Source organism: Balaenoptera musculus, chromosome 3 (genome assembly GCF_009873245.2).
Source record: "Balaenoptera musculus isolate JJ_BM4_2016_0621 chromosome 3, mBalMus1.pri.v3, whole genome shotgun sequence".
NCBI lineage: Eukaryota > Metazoa > Chordata > Mammalia > Artiodactyla > Balaenopteridae > Balaenoptera > Balaenoptera musculus.
The window spans coordinates 105356629-105376156 of NC_045787.1; the positions used below are offsets into that span (position 1 = coordinate 105356629).

Below are 19528 nucleotides of genomic sequence, written 5' to 3' on the forward strand. Positions count from 1 at the left end.
AGGGGAACCGGGGTAAGCGTTTTCTAAAGACACAGCCTGAATCCAAACGTACAGACTCTGAATTCCCAAATTTTAATCTGTTAGATTTCACAGGCCAAAAACAACCAGTTCATGAGAATGACCTCTGATCTTTATGATCTTTACCGGCTGAACTGGGAGGGTTTATGTGCTGAGGAGACAAACTCACCCACACAGTCCTCACGTGATGGTGACAGCTCGTGTCCCAGTGGACAGTCACACTGAAAGCTGCCCTCAGTGTTCACACAGGTGCCACCCCTACAAAGGAGAGGGTTACGTTCACATTCGTCAATGTCTGAAAGGTAAAAACGTGAGAGCCATTAAAGAACTCTGAGGAAAAAACGTTCACGCACACAGCATGGGAGAAAGATTCATTATCTGAGGTCACTGCGGCTCAAATGTGAGAGATGGGTTAATAAGAGATGGGCTAAGCTCTCCTCACTTTATGATCACTAGATAAAAGGTTAAAGTTCTACTCTGAAAAGATAGTGAGCTATCAAGGCTTTTACTTGTATGAAATGAGCAGGATCGTGAGAGGTAAAAATAAACAATATTCGCTTTATATCACTCTGAACTCCAGACACCATATGTCTCTATCTCTAATCAAAGTGAAAGAAAACTCTTAGACTGATCACTTTCTGTATCCCATGAGGTGAGTCCTATAAGTTGCTAAAAATGAAACCATGGGCTAAAAGGTGGGCAATGCCAAGAGTGTTTGTAATAACACACAAGTAAGGAAAAGAACATGGGATTCGCATGACAATATAAATTTGGGGGGTCACCACCCAATACCATACATTTTCAGTGACTCGCTCCTCAGCAGTTAGTCTGTGGTGACTTCAGATTCTACAAATAAGCAGAACCCAGTCTCAATATCTCACTGCCATTAAGGCACCAAGGGGCTGGGGCTCCCCAAGAGCCATCGAGGAGCAGATTTCCTGTCTGACACTTAGATCTGTTCTCTCTCTCGCCACAGCTCCTTGCCAAGCACGCTGTTCACAGCTCTGAGACAGGCCAAGGTCGCGCTAAGGAGTCTGTGCTAGCCCGGTGTGCAGACCCCAGAGGCTTACCCATGCAGTTCTTCATCATCATGAATCCGCTCTCGTAGCCTTCGAAGCACTCACACTCAAAGCTGCCCGGCGTGTTGACACAGATCCCACTCCCACAGAGGTCAGGAGAAATCCTGCACTCGTCAATGTCTAGTTCACAGGGTTTAAAAGAAATTCAGAAAACCAGAGTGAGATGAGAAGGTGTTAACGAACAGAGAGATTTGGCCTTCCGAGCAAAGGTGCCGGAGGAAGCAGGGGCGAGCCGTAGAAGGATGCGTTTTCAGGAGGTCACCTCGAGGGGGACAGGGCTGCGGGCACATTCCTTTCCCCAACTGCCAAAACTGTCACAGCCAACAGGCAGGTGGGCCCTTTTTGCCTTTAAGAATTCTGGAATTGTGCATTTCTCTTTGTGGCTTAGAAATGATAACAGAAGGATGAACCAAGCAACTCTGATATGAGCCGATCAAGGCAGGTGGCAAACGAGGAAGCAGTGGCCATATGGAGGGAGCCCCACGCACGACGCAAAGCCCACGCTGGTTCTGCTGCACTAGCCCACGTCCGCCCCTGGTGCGGGCATGTGAGGGCTGCTGCCTCTGAGCAGGGGTGGCTAGCCGGCCACAGAGACGGCCACAGAGGCGGCCACAGAGGCGGCCACAGAGACGGCCACAGAGACGGCCACAGAGACGGCCACAGAGGCAGACGCGGCCACTGAACCCTGAGCCGGAGAACGCACCTATATGGCAGGGCCGTGGAATACGCCCCAACTGTGCTTCTGCGTCACATTTAGACGGAAGAGCCTACTGATTTAATTCTAAAATTAAAAACAAACGATCATGATGGGCTTTTGCGTTTGTCAATTTTTACATACTACAGTAAATAAGAATCTTTAATAGCAGCACTTATATTCTCAGGAACAGGATTCTCTGAGAAATCTCCCATTCCTGAAATCAAGATTTTCAATAGAGCAGCATGTCTGTAAAATAAGATTAAGAAAACATGACTTGCTTAAATATTTTTGTCAGACTGGGAAAAATGTTTTTGCCAGCATCTGTTTATTCTCGTGAATTTAAATTTTTAAGTTTTTCTATCACAGGATTTATAAATGGCTAATTTGCACACGTTCTCTTGCGGGGGGCGGTCGGGGGGGGGTAGTCTCAGCCCCTGCTTTCTCCCAGCTTTTGGTTTTTTTCTATTGATTTTTCCCAATTGCAGGACATACTGAAAAAATGCAGGTACTTTCTTTGAAACAAAAGTCTTAACAAAATTGATTGATTCAATTAAGCAGGTAACAATATGCATACTAATTCTCTTAATTTTTATCTATCAGTATCTAGGAACTGGTGATGAGAGCCAAAGGAAGAACACAGAATAAGTTCAATGGCAGAGGAGGGACAGATTTTGGCTGATGTGATGTGGTGGGAGCTGCATAGTGTAGATTATGAACTCTGGAACCAGATGACTGGGCACAAATCCCACTTCTGTCATCTTCTGGGTGTAGGGGCTTGGGAAAGTCACTTAATTTCTCTGTGCCTTAGTTTCTTTATCTAGTAAAATGGGGCGTGTAGTAGCACCTGCCTCATAGGGGTAAGTGAACCAATGTTTCTTAAGTGCTGAGAACAGTTCTTGTCTCATAAAGAGGGCAGTATATATGAAAGCTATTCGCTGTTAAGAATTAGCATTTTGGAGGAAGTGGCTTTTGAACTGATCCTGGAAGGCTGCATAGAAATTCTAACTTTAAAGATGTAGAATAAATAGAAGGGCAAGAGATAAAATGCATAGGTGAAGAAAACTAATGCATTTCAGAGAACAGCAAGTTATAGAGAGGCTGATAATGGGTGCAAGTACAGGTGAGATGGGTACGGTTACTGAGGGCGCCAGCATGGGGAGCAGAAGATGGGCCTTACATGCTGTGAAGAAGGGCAGCCAACCATGTCCCACTGTCCTTTCACATTGCATCCCACAACACCGCAGTGGTGTCAACAAACTTCTGTCTTATACAGTATAAACGAGGTGAGTTTCAGAGCCATTAAGTGACGTGGCTAATTTCACACCAAAAACAGGGCAGTCAGAACTGGAAAAGCTTCTTTATCTAGGTCTAGGATCATCTAAGTCAATAGAAGTTGTTTTGCGGGAAGTTATACAATCCAAGCCCTGCTTTAGGATGAAAAACCTGGTGGTTGTGAAAATGAAGGATCTGATTGGAAAATTACTGGGGTGGGAGACGCTGGAGGAATCGGCAGTGTAGTAGAGACTGCCATGTGCTGCCCAGGTCCCCCTTCAGGAAGGAAGGACTCACGCGTCCTTGCCCTCAGCTGTCGGGACTGTGGCTGGCAGAAAGTCCTGAGGTGAGAACTATCTTCAGGAAGAGCCTCAGCTAAGCGGACCTTCCTCACAGTCACACCCCTTCTTGGGGCAGATGTATGCAAAGATTCATCATGCAGGTACATAAACACCTAGCCCCTGTGCCCTAACTCAAGACAACTGTGATGTGCTTCCCAGATGCAGAGCTCCCGGAGCGGGTGGGCTGAGGACCACACTGGGACTGCACCACAGCCCACTTCTGCTTCCTTTACCTCCCTCCCAAGACCAATCCCTAATAACCTTCATGCCTGCTAATCTCTGCTCAGTCTGTTTCCTGAGGAGCTGAACCTGCATTAGCAATAGTGTAGAAGAAATAGTACAAGTACTTGAAATAGCCATTTTGATGGAAGAATATACATAACTTTTTCACTTGTCTATTGGGAGACGGAGGTGTCAAAATTAAGTCTGAGGCTTCAATCCTGAGTGAAATGATACTATTAATATATCCAAGGAAGTCCCTAGGCAGAGGAAGGGGGATGGGACAAAGGGAGACGAAAACAAAGAGAAACCATCCAGATGGAAGTTAGAAATGCAGGAGTGGAACTCAGGAGGACTAGAGAGCTAGAGATGGCACCTAGGAGTCAGCTCAACAGAGGCCATCCAAAAAGGCGTGATGGTAGATGCAATTCTGAGAGGCAGAATGTTGAGAGAGCAGAGGACTTTGGAAAATGCCCAAGGGATGGAAAATGCCAAAGGCAAGAAGAATCTGGGAAGATTAGAGACGGAACATCATAGTCATGATAGGACAACTGAGACGGGAAATACCATGGAAGCTAAGAGAGAAGAAAATCAAGGAGGGGGTTGGCCAGAGGTCAAGGAGAATATGCACTGAGAGAAAGATTTTTTTGAACTTAGCAAAGGTGTTTTGCAAGAGTATATATATGTGCCTGAAGGAGGGAGGTCAGCATTCAGGGGCTACAAAGCAAATGGTTACTTAAAAGAGAGGAATGAGAGGTGAAAGTAGGAAAAGAGCACGGTAGCTTGAGGGAAAAGGAGGGCTGAGGAGACGCTCTGCACTTGTTTACAGGTCTAGGGAAAGAAACCAGTAAAGAGGGGGAGATGCCAGAGAGAGAGGAGTGAACTCTGCTAAGAAGGGCCTGGAGCAGGAAGAGGGAAGGAGAGTGAAAGCAGAGAGTTTCGCTGGAAAATTGCAGAAGAACATCACATTTCTTTCTCTGGAAGTGGAGGAGAGAGTAGGGCTGGAAAAGGACATTTTATACCAGAGAAGAGGGTGTGTGAGAAGGGTCCTGGCAATCAGGTTTGACTTCAATAAAGAAGGAAAGGAATGAATAGCGATACGAGAGGGTGTGTAAGTCAGAAGAGGTTTAGAAGTGCTGCAAAGAGAAATTTATTAAGGGACGTAAAGAGGTGAATACAAGTATCGGTCAGCAGCTTCAAAGGCCTGGTTGAGGGTGAATGCAGGGACCTCGGTCAGCTTTTCTCAGGCTCTCCCCCCCAAGTTCAGCAGCCCCGAGTGGAGAAAACAGTGGCGAGGGTGTTAGGAGTCGGGGATCAGCATGGAAGGCACGGCAGAAAGACAAGACGGCAGAACTCCAAAAGACCAGATGGATAGTTCTGAAATGCTTAGGGGATAGTCTAGGCTGGGTAGGGCCAAGAGCGAATCAGGAAGATCGTATGGAGTAGGAAGCTAGGAAGTCAAGAGAGACACTTCAGTGGAGATCATGAACACGTAGTGGGGGCAGGAGAAAAGGGAAAATTCCAAAGAGAATATGAAAAATGAGAGTTCTGAAAATAAGACCTTGGAGACATACTTCAAGTGTTTGGAATAATTTGTTATATTGCCTAATAGAAAAACTTGGAATTTTGTATATTTTCTTAAAGAGAATGACTACGGATAAGGGTATGGATACGGATTGTGCCTGGAGCATAATTATTAAGAAAATTGTCCACAGATGAGGAAAATAAGTGACAACTTCTCTATTACAAACCTTAAAATTTGTAACAGAATGTCAAGTTTATACAAGTGTTGATTTAATGGCTATATTCTTTAGTACTCATATATTCTGAAAATCCTATTGTTATATTGTTCTTGTAGGTAGCACAGATATTATTTTCATGCTCTTTTGCAGCTCTCTCACAACAAGTTTGCTGGAGAAGTGGTTTAGGCACAGGGAAAAGGAAATAAAAAGAACAATGTACATGTTCCTAGTGAGAAGATGGGCTTTTAAAGGCAGTACTTCCAAATAGCAAAAGAAGGAGAGCCAAGGCTTACCCAGTACAACAGAAGAATAGTCTCACCTGTGCAGTTTCTTTCCTCCAAGTCTAGAGCAAAGCCACTATTGCAACGGCACTTGAAACTTCCAATTGTATTCCTGCACTTTCCATACGTGCACATCCCAGGGAATGCTTTGCATTCATTGATATCTACAGGCAGAACAGAGCTGGAATGTAGAGCTGGTTGATATAAAAGAGTAGGTCCAGCTTACCCTTAAGCTGGGATGAAGTGAGAGAGTGGCATGGACATATATACACTACCAAATGTAAAACAGATAGTTAGTGGGAAGCAGCTGCATAGCACAGGGAGATCAGTTCGGTGTTTTGTGACCACCTAGAAGGGTGGGATAGGGAGGGTGGGAGGGGTGGGATAGGGAGGGTGGGAGGGAGGTTCAAGAGGGAGGGGATATGGGGATATATGTGTATGTATATCTGATTCACTTTGTTATACAGCAGAAACTAACACACCATTGTCAAGCAATTATACTCCAATAAAGATGTTAAAAAATAAAAGGGTAGGTCCCATCATTTTAAGTTAAAAATCTAACATGATGGAAAAGAATGTACTCAAGTAAAAATGGGGGATATCAAATTTTTCAATGATTACATTGATGCCACACCGGAAGTGTCAATTGTGCAAAAGATTCTGTATTTTTACTGAACAGTTCTGATCCCTTTATTTCTGACCATTTGTTTTGTAAAGTTTAGGGGAGATAGAGAACTTTTTGCAACATCAGGGCTGCATCTCGTCAGGCTGTGCTGAGGAAAGCAGCAGTACAGTAGAAGGATGTAAGAAAAGTGAGATTAGCTGTCTTTTTCAGTATCTTCACTTCGATACCAACTTGTATAGGTGATTTATACTCCTGGGCCATAAGGCTGGTCGCATGTTTTGTTTAACAAAGAAAATAAAGTGGGAAATCAAATGTTTAAGGCAAAATCAATCTTCAGAGAATGCGGAAGGTGAGCTTTGGTGCAGAGGGACCAAATGCGCTGCTGACGGTTACCTTTGTAAAATGGCCTCCCAGTAAGAACGTCCCCTCTGTTAGCAAAGCCAGGCCCCCGGGGGCACAGGGTCTCATACTCCTTGGTGCCAGGTTTGGGGCACTCCTCACACTCAGTGCCCCAAGCTGCCCCGACTGCACAGCAGCAGGCATCCATGCGGAACTTCCCAGGAACAGGATGGATGCATTCATCTTCGTCCCACTTCAAGTAACACTGCTCCATGCGGATGTCTACAGGGAGAGGGAACCACAGTTTGAGATTAAGCTGTAAGATGCACTGAACATTCACATACCAAGCATCTGCTTAGGCCCTGGGATGAGGCCAGGCCCTGGAGACACACTAATGGGCAGGAGACAGAGTCCCTGACCTCCTGAAATGGATACCATAATGACAGTCATTTAAAGAGAGCACAGGTGGGTTCTCCTTCAGTATTACCTAATTCTCACCTGACACCTTCAGGAAGAAAAGGTTCCCTTGGGATAAGATTCCTTCTTATCATCAGCTATGATCCTTTTTTCGTAGCACTGACATCAGAAAGAATAAATTAACTTTAGCATATTTTAGGGCCACTAAAATATGAGTAATTCTGGGATTAGTGGGGAAAAAAAAGCATTTGAATTACGTATGTAAAAAGTTATGAGAGCCTGGTAGAGTAATCCTGTGCCTTTACTACTGAGTTTCATATCAATATTTACATCAGGAATCAAAACATTGTCAACATACGGCCTGTGAATGTTTTGACTGGCTTACACACATTAAATTAAAATATTAATTTTGGAAACGTTTGGATAGTACATGTGCTTTACAGTTTGTTGCAGTCTCCATTACTCCTTATTACCACCTCACTCATTTATGTTAACTGCTTGGCCCCTGCAAGCATCTGAGTTTGGAACTCCTGATTTAGATCAACTCCTATCAGAGCAGTTTATCTCTTTTGTTCTCAGAATATTTTCCATTTTCATATGCCAATCTCTTGAAACTTTCTCACATTCACAGCCACGGTAAATTATTGTAGCAAAATTTAAGTAGTGACAAAAAGCATTTAACAATAAAGATGTTAAAAAAAAAAGCATTTAACAAAAGTACAAGGATGAAGAATCCAATATATCCTCTTAGAATATTACAAAGGCATGATTTTGAGTGATATTACTGAGAATTTATTTTGCTGAGTGATAATTTTAAATCAATGATATAAATTTATATATAGCATCATTTAGTTACTGAAGGCAATTAGATTTTATTAGTTATTTGACCATACTGATACATTACTTTGTCATCTTCAAAAGATACTTAACTTTTTTCTAAACTTTGGAGATAATTTAAGAATAAAACTCCAAAAAGAAGTTTTCTTTATAATTGGACTTTGGATAATATAATTTCTAAACAATTCCATATGATTTTTTTTTCATATGATTTTACAGTCATACTTTGTATCCAAATTTAAATATGCTGTCAAAAATTAGTTTAAAATGAAATTTGTGTTAATTATAATAACTAAACTGTATGCTGTTGCAAACTTTTTTTCTTACTACTAATTTTAAAAATCCCTCTTTTTAAAATACCTTAAAGATCTTTGAATATAATAATTAAAAAATATTTATTACATAGTTTTGGAATAATTTTTAATATATAATTTTTTGAATACTTAGTTAATATAATTTTAGAATACCTATTTAAATACCTTGAAGATCTTGGAATATAATACTACCATTGCTCACACTTTGTCTACAAGCTTAAATTTCAAATACAAGCCTATGTAAAGTTATTTTACAAACTAAAAACTTACTGTTTCATAAGATATTGGGAAAAAATCCCTTAAGTAAATAAAAAATTGTTCAGAGACAACATAGGATCAACAGAAGTTTCTTTTTCAATCATGAAACTTAAGAACAACACTGATAAAAAATAAAGTCAGCTAGGCATTTCTATAATACAATGCTGACAGAAAGAGCTTCCTTATTTAAAATCTTTAGAAAATAAAGCATTAAGAAAATTTAAATTCTGAAGATGGTAAAGGAAGGGGTAGGATCAGTCAATTTTCTCACACAGAAGCCACATAACTTTGCCATGACTTTCCCCACTGTCTTGTCACGGAGCATAGCTGCAATGGGCTGGTAAATGTTAACTTCAAACACGAGTTTCCAATTTTTCTTTTATGTTCAAAATATACATAGTTCTCTTCTTCCATTGACTCAGTGTGAAAGACTAAACAGCCTAAAATATCTGATTAAAGAACTTATAATTTTTGTGTGTGTGTGAAAGTAGGGACTTGAAAATATATTTGTACGCCCACGCTCATAGAAGCATTATTCACAACAGCCGAAAGGTGGAAGCCACCCAAGCGTCCATCGACAGATGAGTAGACAAATAAAATGTGGTACATACATACAATGGAACACCACTCAGCCTGAGAAAGGAGAGAAATACTGATACATGCTACAACATGGATGAGCCTTTAAGACACCACACCAAGTGAAACAAGCCAGTCACAGGAGGACAAATATCATATGATTCCTTTCCTATGAGGCACTTAGAGTAGTCAAATTCATAGAGACAGAAAGTAGAAGCAGGGATGCCAGAGGCTGGGAGAGGGATAAATGGGATGTTAGTGTTTAATAGGTACAGAGTTTCAGTTGGGGAAGATGCATTTTTGAGATAAATTTGTGAGTAGTACTAACTTTCTGTATTATACAGAAACCAGTTCATTTAAATTCATTCACTTTAAAAATATCCTCTGGTGAGTTTCCCCCAAATATCGCACTTAAAGCAAGTTTTCCAGCTATAGACCAAAGAGTTTTGGTCAGGCCATTATCCAAAAAAATAAGAAATTTCACGCTTGGTTTCATGCATAAAACACAAGAGAGCATGGACTTACCCAAACACACACGGCCAGTTCCATCCAACGTAAGGCCTTCAGGGCACTCACAATGAAAAGATCCTTTGCTGTTGACACAGCGTCCATTTGGGCAAATGCCAGGAAACACCTCACACTCATTAACGTCTGCAGGGAAATGAAGCAAGCAGAGAGAGAAAGATGTTACAAGTAGAAAAAGCAGGTGTAGTCTTACTTCCTGTATAGCATATTCATTCTGCAATACAATGTGGATCATTACTTGAGTTAAGCAGAAATATTCCACAACGAAGCCACCGGGTTTCCTGGGTACCAGCTGTGAAAACTACCACAGCCTTGCCCGTCCATAAAACACATCCCAGACATACACCTTTGCCAGCTGTTCTGTGCCTTAAAGGCTAGTGATGTCCTCACGAAAATTCACCCAACGGCATCAAGAGGAGAAATGGGAAATTCTAAGCTGTTTCCTAAGAATATTATTCTAAAACATTTGTTGACTACATCTAGTATTTTCATTGAAATTCCAAGGTTTTTGAAAGTGATAAATATCTCCAAAGTGTGAGAGTGAATGTTAATTTTAAATACTGCTCTAAAGACTTACAATGTCTTTCAAGAATGCACCCACCTTCACAAGTAACACCTTTAATCCTGGCAAACCCTCTTGGGCAAGCTGTATCTGTGAGAACAAAGGACACATTTTTACTTCATTACAAAAAACACAACTGTCTTAAGCTCAAGAAACAGTATAATGGAATCTAAATTGAACTAAATAAAAACCACAATCTGGGCTTTAGAGGCAAAGGACTCCAGCTGCCCTCTGTTCAATTCAGTGGAGCACATGACATGCTGTGGTAACTCCATCGGTGTTGACCCATATTGAGATTCTCATAATTTTTCCTACAATTTCCTTTTGCTTTTCACACTGTCAACCAAATCACAAGTAAACAAAAGATTTAGAGAAAAGAGACATCATGCTCTACCGGGACACATGCAAATAAGAATATTGGAGGATACTGATAGTCACCCAGTAGCTAAATTCTAGTTGATTCCCTTCCTTATCCAAACTATTCAGAAGGTCTGCTTATAGTAAAAGGATAAACCAAATACATATTTCAAGAAGTGAATACATTTTACCAGAAAAGACAACATGTTGGGGAGGGTATTGATCTTATGGTCTTCTTCATGATGGAAATAAACAGAGAAAGAGATGCCTATTGAGGAAGAAGCTTTCCGATGAGAAGCCCAGAAGCCCACTGGCCAGGCTCCTACCTAGTTCACACCGCTCACAGGGGCTCCCCCAGGCGGCCCCGAGGGTGGCACAGCATTCGGATTTCAGAGTGGCTCCGTTGATGTTCACCTCACAGCGGTTGTCCTGGATGTTGAGCCAACACGTCCCTTTCAGGCTGTCTGAAAAGGAATAGGAAATAGTGGGGAGCTCTCATCTCTGAAGAAAATAGAACTCAGTTCTATACACCAAAGGCATTATTCAATAGTATTAAAAAACAACACCATTATTTTAAAAACTTTTTTATAGACACATTTACACGTACATGCATTTAAATACAGCATATTACATACATGAAAATTAAATATGGTACTGTATATATTTCACACGATATGATAATTAATACAATTATATCTATGGGTATTCTAGGAGCAGCCGCTACTACCCACGATTTCGTACTGGGATTTGCAAATACAGGGCGTTACTCTTATAAGATCGTCACTTGTATGAAAAATATTCATAAGACTTATTCTTTATGGCAGATACTTTGATATTTAAGATTTTATCAAATAACATTCTCCAAGTAATCTCCTTCTCTCCTAATTCTCCACCAAATAAACCACACACAATTTCCGTTCTGTTGGAGAGAAGCCAGTATTTCTCCAACCAAAGATAATTATTTGATGAATAATTTGAAAAAAAGAAATCTTAAAGATAAAAAAATAAACACCACTTATAAAACCACCATTAAGACACACCAGGGCTAATATGTGATGTATTTTCTTTCAGGCATCTTTCTATGATACATATGTATAGCCTTATCTCTAGTTCAAAACATAACACATGTTTATGATAAACTACTTGAAGAAATAGCAGAGAAAATATAAAAATCACCTGTAATCCAACCATCCAGAGGCAACTACTCCTAACTTTTTAGACTATGTTTCTACATCAGATTTAAGTTCTTCCTTAAATGCCCATTAAAAAACCAATTTTGAAGCAGAGAAAAGGAATCCAAAGTTGACATGGCAAATATTAATTGGGTAAAATAAATCATATGTGAAGTTTTCCTTGCAGTACTGTGGCTCTCAGTTTACTGTGCATAACATTACCAAGCTTCTTGTTAAAACGCAGACTCATAAGTTTCCAGGTGTGTGGCCCAGGAGTCTGCATTTGACAAGCTCCTGAGGTGATCCCTCTGCAGGTGATGTGTAAAACAATTTAACAAAGCTTAATAGCATAGTGTGGTCACAGTCTTGGAAAACAATAAAGAAAAAGCCTATTCCTACAGTATTTATTTTCTTTTTCATTTTTTAAAATAGACTTTAATTTTTAGAGCAGTTTTAGGTTCACAGCAAAATTGAGCGTAAAGTACAGAGTTCCCATATACTCCATGCCCCCTCACACACGCAGCCTTCCCCACTATCAATATCCCACATCAGAGTGGTACATTTTTTACAGTCAACGACTCTATACTGCTATAAATATCGTGTACAGGTTTTTGCGTGGACATAAATTTCAGGTCATTTGAATAAATACTAATGAGTGCAATTGCTGGGGTGTATGCTAAGAGTATGTTTGGTTTTATAAGAAACATCCAAACTGTCTCCAATGTGGCTGTACCATTTTGCATTCCCTCCAACAATGAATAAGTTATTGTTGTTCTATATCCTTGTCAGCATTTGGTGTTCTCAGTGTTTTGGATTTTCACCATTCTAGTAGGTGTGTAGTGGTGTCTCATTATTTTAACTTGCATTTCCCTAATGAAATATTATGTGAGCATTTTTTCATATGCTTATTCACCATCTGTATATCTTCTTTGGTGAAGTATCTCTTAAGATCTTTAGCTTATTTTCTAATTAGGTTGTTTTCTTATTGTTGAGTTTTAATAGCTCTTTATATTTCAGATAACAGTCTTTTTATCAGATATGTCTTTTGCAAATATTTTCTCCCAGTTTGTGGCTTGGCTTCTCCTTCTCTTGACCATATCTTTTGCAGAGCAGAAGTTTTTAATTTTAATGAAGCCTGATTTATTAATTACTTCTTTCATGACTCATGCTCTTGGTGTTGTATCCAAGTCATTACCAAACCTAAGGTCGTGATAAATTAATATGAACATAGACATTACACCCTTCACAAAAATTAACTCAAAATGCATCATAGACCTAAATGTAAACTACAGTATTTACTTTAAAACTCATCTAATAATAAGGGTAAATAAAGTTATACTGCTAAAATCAACAATAAAAAGAAAATACAACCAGAAACACAGAAAGGGAATTGCAATGAAACTGGCAGGCCCATGAAGGGAGACGTTGTACTCTGATTCCCTATGGAACAAGGTAGTGGGTAAGAGGACATTACCTACAACCCAAGCCCTCTGGGACAGAGGATAAAACAAAACAAACAATTCTGTCCTTGACTGAATACAAAAAGTTATGGGGCAAGGATGTGGGGAAGAAATAGGCGGTCTGTTTGCTTTTTTCTGTTTTGAGATTCAGTTTGGATAAAAACTGTGTGCAAATGAAAAAGATTTGCTCATATGCATTTGTATCAGGTCTCAAATTACAGGTTTTTTATAGGCTTAAACCTGTACATTCCATAGCACAGAGGAAACAGAGATGCTTGTGTAAGGCTACTGTGTATTTAAATGGTCTTTTAAGGACTGGGTTAATTACTGATTATCACCTTGGCTGTAGTCATTTTAAGTAAGATATATTGTAATAATATTTGCTAATATTTATTGAGGTAGCAACAAGCACTGTTAAAGGCTTTCCATGTATTAGTTTATTTACCCATTAAAACAACCCTATAAGGTATGGACAACTTGCAGATGAGAAAACTGAGGCACAGGGGTCAACTAATTTACCCAAGTAAGGTCACCCAGTTAGGAGAGTGTCAGCATCAAGATTCAAACCTGCATTGTATGATTTCAGAGGCTTTACTCTGCTTCTGTAGGCTGGTATTGTATCAACACTAAAAAGTCCCCAAATCCATACACACACACACATATACAATCCATCTCTATCTCCTGATTGTTTTTTCTTGTGTGTGTACCTATATACCTACACACACACACACACACACACACACACACACACACAGAGTCACAATATAGATATACTTATATAGTCAGAGGTTGGTTAAGATCTCTGAAAAAAATAAGGCAGGGAAAGCAGATAAGCTAGAGGCTACAGTAAAAATCAAGAAGAAAAATAATGGTGGCTTGGATTGGGGGTTGTTGATCTTGGTGGTGAGAAGTGGTTGAAATATGGATAAACTTTAAGTACAATCAATAGGATTTACTGATGGATTAAATGTGCAGTTTGGGAGAAAAGCATCAAGGATGACTCCAGGATTTTAGAGGCTGGCAATTATAAGAATGGAGTTACCAGTTGACAAGACAGAAATGATTCTAGGAGACACAGATTTAAGTTGAAAGATAGAAATTTGGTTTTAGATATGCTAAGTCTGAAATGTCACCTAGACACCCAAATGGAGACACTGTGCAGATAATTAGAAATACCAGTCTGAAATTAGCAGACAGATGAAGGATGGAGAGAGAAATGTGAGTCAATGTAGAGGCCATCTAAGCATGAGTGTAAGACAGAGAAGCAAAGAGGTCCAAGGACTGACCTGTGAGACATTTCAAATTGGAAAACAGGAGAATATGAAAGATTTAACAAAGGAAACTGAGGAAACGGGTCAGAAAAGTGAAAGGAAAAAAAGAGGAGGCCATAAATGAAAAACTTCTTGAGAAGGGATGAGTGATGAACTGTGCTAAACACTGCTAATAGGCTAAGATGAGGAGCATCGCCCCTGTCGTGTCCACGTAATTTAAGGACAGAATGCAGATACAAGCCAAAGATGAGGGAAATTGGACTAGATTATGCAGAGCTATCAGATGTGAGCAGTGTAAGGCAGGAAAGATTAACAAAATTTATTGTTCTATTATATTTAATCATTTCAACCAGCATACAGCAGTCTCTTCAAGCAGTTTATAGAACAGTTCAAGATTGGTTTATACTTAGGAAGTTTGCATAATATCTTCTAAATCCCTAAATATTCTTTGTATCTAACTAATTCATGTACATTCTGACAATTTAAAATTTTTAATTTACATCAGGGAATTTTTATCCAGTTCTAAATTTAGAGATTTGGCCCCTACCAAGAACAGCTTGCAGGCTAATGACTGATTAAAGCCGTTTGACAGTCCTATTAAAAAGTACATTTATAATATTTCCTAAGTATATTTTACTATTAACTCCCTTTTTAAAACTAGAATTCTGTTTTTAATAAAAAAAAGAAGAAAAAATGATGTCTAAAATTTAAAAATATTAAGTAAATTTCTTTCTGAGCAGCTTTAGGCTGGGATATTCAAATTTGATCACAATGAATGAAAACACGTAACACATTGGCTGAGAAAAATATGGTGGTGTTTAGGTGTCCAACATAATGACTTGGAAATAAAAAGTCTTTGTTCCTTTTCATTAATAACTATAAGGGTAAAGGCCAAAATCACAGACATGTTTATGACAAAGCAAAAACTAAGATATCTTTGATGCCCAAGTGGCATACAGAGTTAGTTTTCCGAGACATTAATTGACTAATGCTGAGTTCATTTCCTTTGCATAATAAAACGAGTCTATCTCAGTTGGAAACTGTGGCTTAGCAAAAATATTTCTGCCTTACCAGATCCAACCCACATGTCCTCCCCCCGAACCAGGAATTCTGTGAGAAAAAAAGTAATGCCCTAGGCAGATGGCAGTCTATTTCCTAGTATGGAGAGCTGAGCAAGGCTCAAATTTCACCAGCTGTACCTCACTGGGAGATGAAGAGTTGGCATTTCCAAAGGGAAGGTTTTCATTGAAACTTTGGACTTGGTCAGTTCTCCTCCCGTGACAAACAGGTACCCTAAGCATCCAGCTAAATATTGCTAGCATCAGACATAATACTGAAAATACTATTGTCTTTGGAAAATACTAAGTTGAAAATTGATACTGAATAGATAACAAACAAAACCAGCCAATTTATTTGGCACTATGTAAAACTGAAACATCTCCCTAACTACTTGGAAATATATATTTAGTTCCCTTTAAAGGTGGATACTAGGTAATAATATGAAGTATGTATACCTAGCCAGTGTAGCCATAGACACTGGAAGCAGGAAAGAATGACTGGGGTCGTTTTTTTCCTTACATATGCTGAACGGTTGCTTATAGTGATAGATCAGACTATTTCATTTTATATATCTCCTATCATCTTTATCAAAAACTGACCTTATATGTTTTGAGATACATTGAAAGATGTCTTGGAAGTTTTGGAATCTTTCTCTCTTAGAGATTTCCCAAAGCAAGAAAACAGTTATCTTCTCTTCCTTGGAGCTCATAAATTTATGATTGATGGGAGAAATGAAAAAAAACAATAAATTCTTTCTATTTGTTTAAAGTTTAAACTCTTCAAATTCTCGTCTTGTTAACTGAGTCCAAATGCGATCACATTCTGTTACCATTGAAGGTTGTTTATAAAAAGTATGCAGTAAGGATTTGATTGTATTGATGCCTAAGGCATTCCTGGGGAATGAATATAAATATGTGTGTGGTATGGAAATGCTTATAACGTATAGCATAATATATATACTTATAAGAAAGGAACACTTCCCAGAATCTAACAAAATTTAAGAGCCTGTCCAGTTTATGCTATCATGTTGTACTCCTATCTTGATAACAAGAGAAAACAACTGAAGTAACTCCTAATTATTAGCTTCCTGTGATTGTGTTCTGTTTTTATCCACAGAAGTCCTGAGGTCTCTGCTTATCTTTGTAGTGAAACTGAAACATCAGCACCACGTATGAATCTTACCAATACAGATCAATCCTGTAGAGCTGAGTTTGCTGCCAGGAGAACATTCACAATTGAAAGATCCAAGGTTGTTCCTGCAGGCCCCATTGACACATGGGCTGCTTTCACATTCATTTATATCTACAATCCAGAAGGAAAAGATTCTGTTAGAGCTGCCATGTGTTTCTGGAAAATATTATTCCAACAAGCCACGCTATGCCAGAATGTCTGGTAAACTTGGCTCTTGTAATTTTAATATGGTTCTATGAGGCATAAAGTGAATGGGGAATGGAGAAGTGCATTTTACAGTGTGAATACACATGTGCACGGCTGGGGACTCAGTAGGACTACAGGAATCAGCCTATTTTGAAAGGGTTTAGCATCTAAATCTTCACTGTTTCACTACAACTTTACATAAATGGGATTCATTTTCTCCTACAATGAGATGTAATTTTCCTGTGGGAAATTTGAATTCTGATTCCATGGAAAGCAACATATTCCTGGGCGCAATGTGTGCTGTGCACAAAAGTGACTGTTTCTGTCATTTGTGGCTCCGAGAGGTTTTGGAAGAATTTAAAAAGCCTGTAGTAGAGACAACATATCACAATGCTGGCTTTAATTCCAAATTTCTGGATACAAATCAGGAAATAAGGGATGAAACTTTAATACTGGGTACAGCATTCTCCTCTAGCCCTTATCCACCTTCCCGTTCACATTTCCATGTTTGGTGTGAGACATTTTTAAAGCACAACTGATTGTGCTAAAACTAAAAAGAGAAAAAAATCTTTTAATTGTTTTAAATAGACCTTTACCATCATTAATTTGATCTGAGTCCTAAATCAAATCATATACCATAATCTAAACAATTCCTGTTGACGGTCAGAAGTATGACAGTCAGAATTAGAGTATGCCTATGTTCTCAAGTGGTGACTAAACAAAATGTCAAGCCAATAAAGTTAAATAGTTTAACATGAGTTAATTAAAAATAAATACAAGATTTAGCTAAAGTGTTTAGAAACAATATCAAAGACTGACCTTCAATATAAATTAAACCACTCAATTTAAGGAAGAGAGACATGGATTTCTTTCTGTATTTGATTAACTATCTGAAACAGGTCAACGTACCTCAAGATTTTTTTTGTTGAACACGACAGTTTCCGAGTTCACCATAATACTTATTTTTTTCTAAACACCTCTTTGAATTAAACATGAATCCTATATATACCAAGGAAAACATGCAAATAAATATCTAGAAGATTGTAATGTTTACTCTTGAACATCTCAAGTCAAATATAAACTAAACTGGTTCTGAAAAGGCAGGGCTCACTGATTTTCAAGTCTGTGGACTTGAAATGCAAACTTAAAAATCCATGTGGAAAACAGTTATGTTCCTTCTTTGCTATTTCAAAACTACTAAAGAAGTACCCAGGTATTAAGTGAATTCTTCAAGTAGAAATTGTATGAAGAAATATAAATGCATCTTTCTTTCAGGTCATTTGTAGCAAGAAAGCCTCTTAAAAGAAAAATACAAGAGCAGGTTTTATAAATATAGCACAGATTTGGAATGAAAACATCTATTCCAGAGTACTAAAATTCTTTCAATAAAAACACAATATAAAAAAGAAATCAGCCAAAAAAGCAGCAGATACCTAATCTGAAGACAGATGATATATTACCTACTAATTTTATTTGTAAGAAGCTCCCCAAAAGAAAAATGTCAGTATCATATACTTTCAAAATCCCTATTTTATATTAAGCAATTATGAACTCGAAAACTATAAACACATGCCATGACAGCTACAAATATAAACTGTTTAATTTTTCTTTAAATACAATGTTTTTATGTTATAAATGTCGTGGAACCAGGAACTGAAACAGTTCACTGTACATTCCTGGAAATAAACTTCAAAGCACATCTGGTTTACATTTAACTAGTTATGTCACTGGAAACACAATCTAAACCACAGTGCTTGCTATAAAAATTTTAACTTTCACAGACTCTCAGAGCTCAAACAAAAAAAGTAAGATAAATTTTAGTAACTTCAGTTTGAGATATCAGAGAAACTTGATCACTGCTATTTATTACATATTTAAAATAGCCTGTTGAAAACATGAATGACAAGCAAAATTAGTGAATATAGCAAATATATAGAGAGAAAGCTAGAATCAGCAATGAATTGGCTGATAATTCCCTGCTTAGTCTTTGGAAATTAGTTTAGAAAGAATAGCATGCAGAGAACTGCTTCAGGCAGACAAATTTATTGTGTGAATGCAAGACTGGAAATAAGGAGGACACCCAAGGGAAAAAGATATCCGTGGCCTGCAGGTCTATTTCTTTTTTGCAAAACACTTAATAAAATGCAAATAACTTAATAGTGGGAAGAAAGTGTAGAAATAACAGTTATTTGGTTGGATTTCTCACAACAAATCATTTTTATTTCCACAAATGTCATAAGGCTAGAACCAAAATATTTCTCTATCATTTCTCTTTTATTTACATAATATGAACTTCTTTCTTATAAACGACAGGTAATAAAACATATTTCGTATTAAAGAAAAGGCTCAGGTTTATCAGGAACAATTATCCTTTGGACAAAATAAGCAAAGACCATGTTTTCTAACCATCACTGTTGCCTGATTTGGTATTAATATGCCTTAATATTTATGTAATCATCCAATGTCATACTATCAAACACCATTAGCTCCTACTCTTCACTTTTTCACGTAAGTAGACGAATCCCTTTTATTTACCCTTTGGTATTTCACCTCTCAGTACCCTTCAACTTCATCTTACTTGTTAAAATGGAAGAAATATGCTATAAATATTGATGATTTGGTATGCAAACCAAACTGACCAAACTGAATCAGACACCAACCATTTAGTTCCCCGTTATGTGTCTCCCTCACAATAGCACCAAAGGGTACTGTCGCTATGGACAGGGAAAC

The 19528-nt window shown here is 38.4% G+C and overlaps 1 protein-coding gene across 1 annotated transcript in view; it reads right to left on the reverse strand.

The window, feature by feature from the left end:
• The window catches only part of FBN2 (fibrillin 2), a 223821-nt gene that overhangs the window by 62272 nt on the left and 142021 nt on the right, over window positions 1-19528 (reverse strand). The window contains 8 exon segments of the mRNA XM_036848958.1: window positions 188-313; window positions 1089-1217; window positions 5688-5813; window positions 6668-6895; window positions 9541-9666; window positions 10142-10192; window positions 10786-10923; window positions 16604-16723. Coding sequence (XP_036704853.1) covers window positions 188-313; window positions 1089-1217; window positions 5688-5813; window positions 6668-6895; window positions 9541-9666; window positions 10142-10192; window positions 10786-10923; window positions 16604-16723 — 1044 coding nt within the window.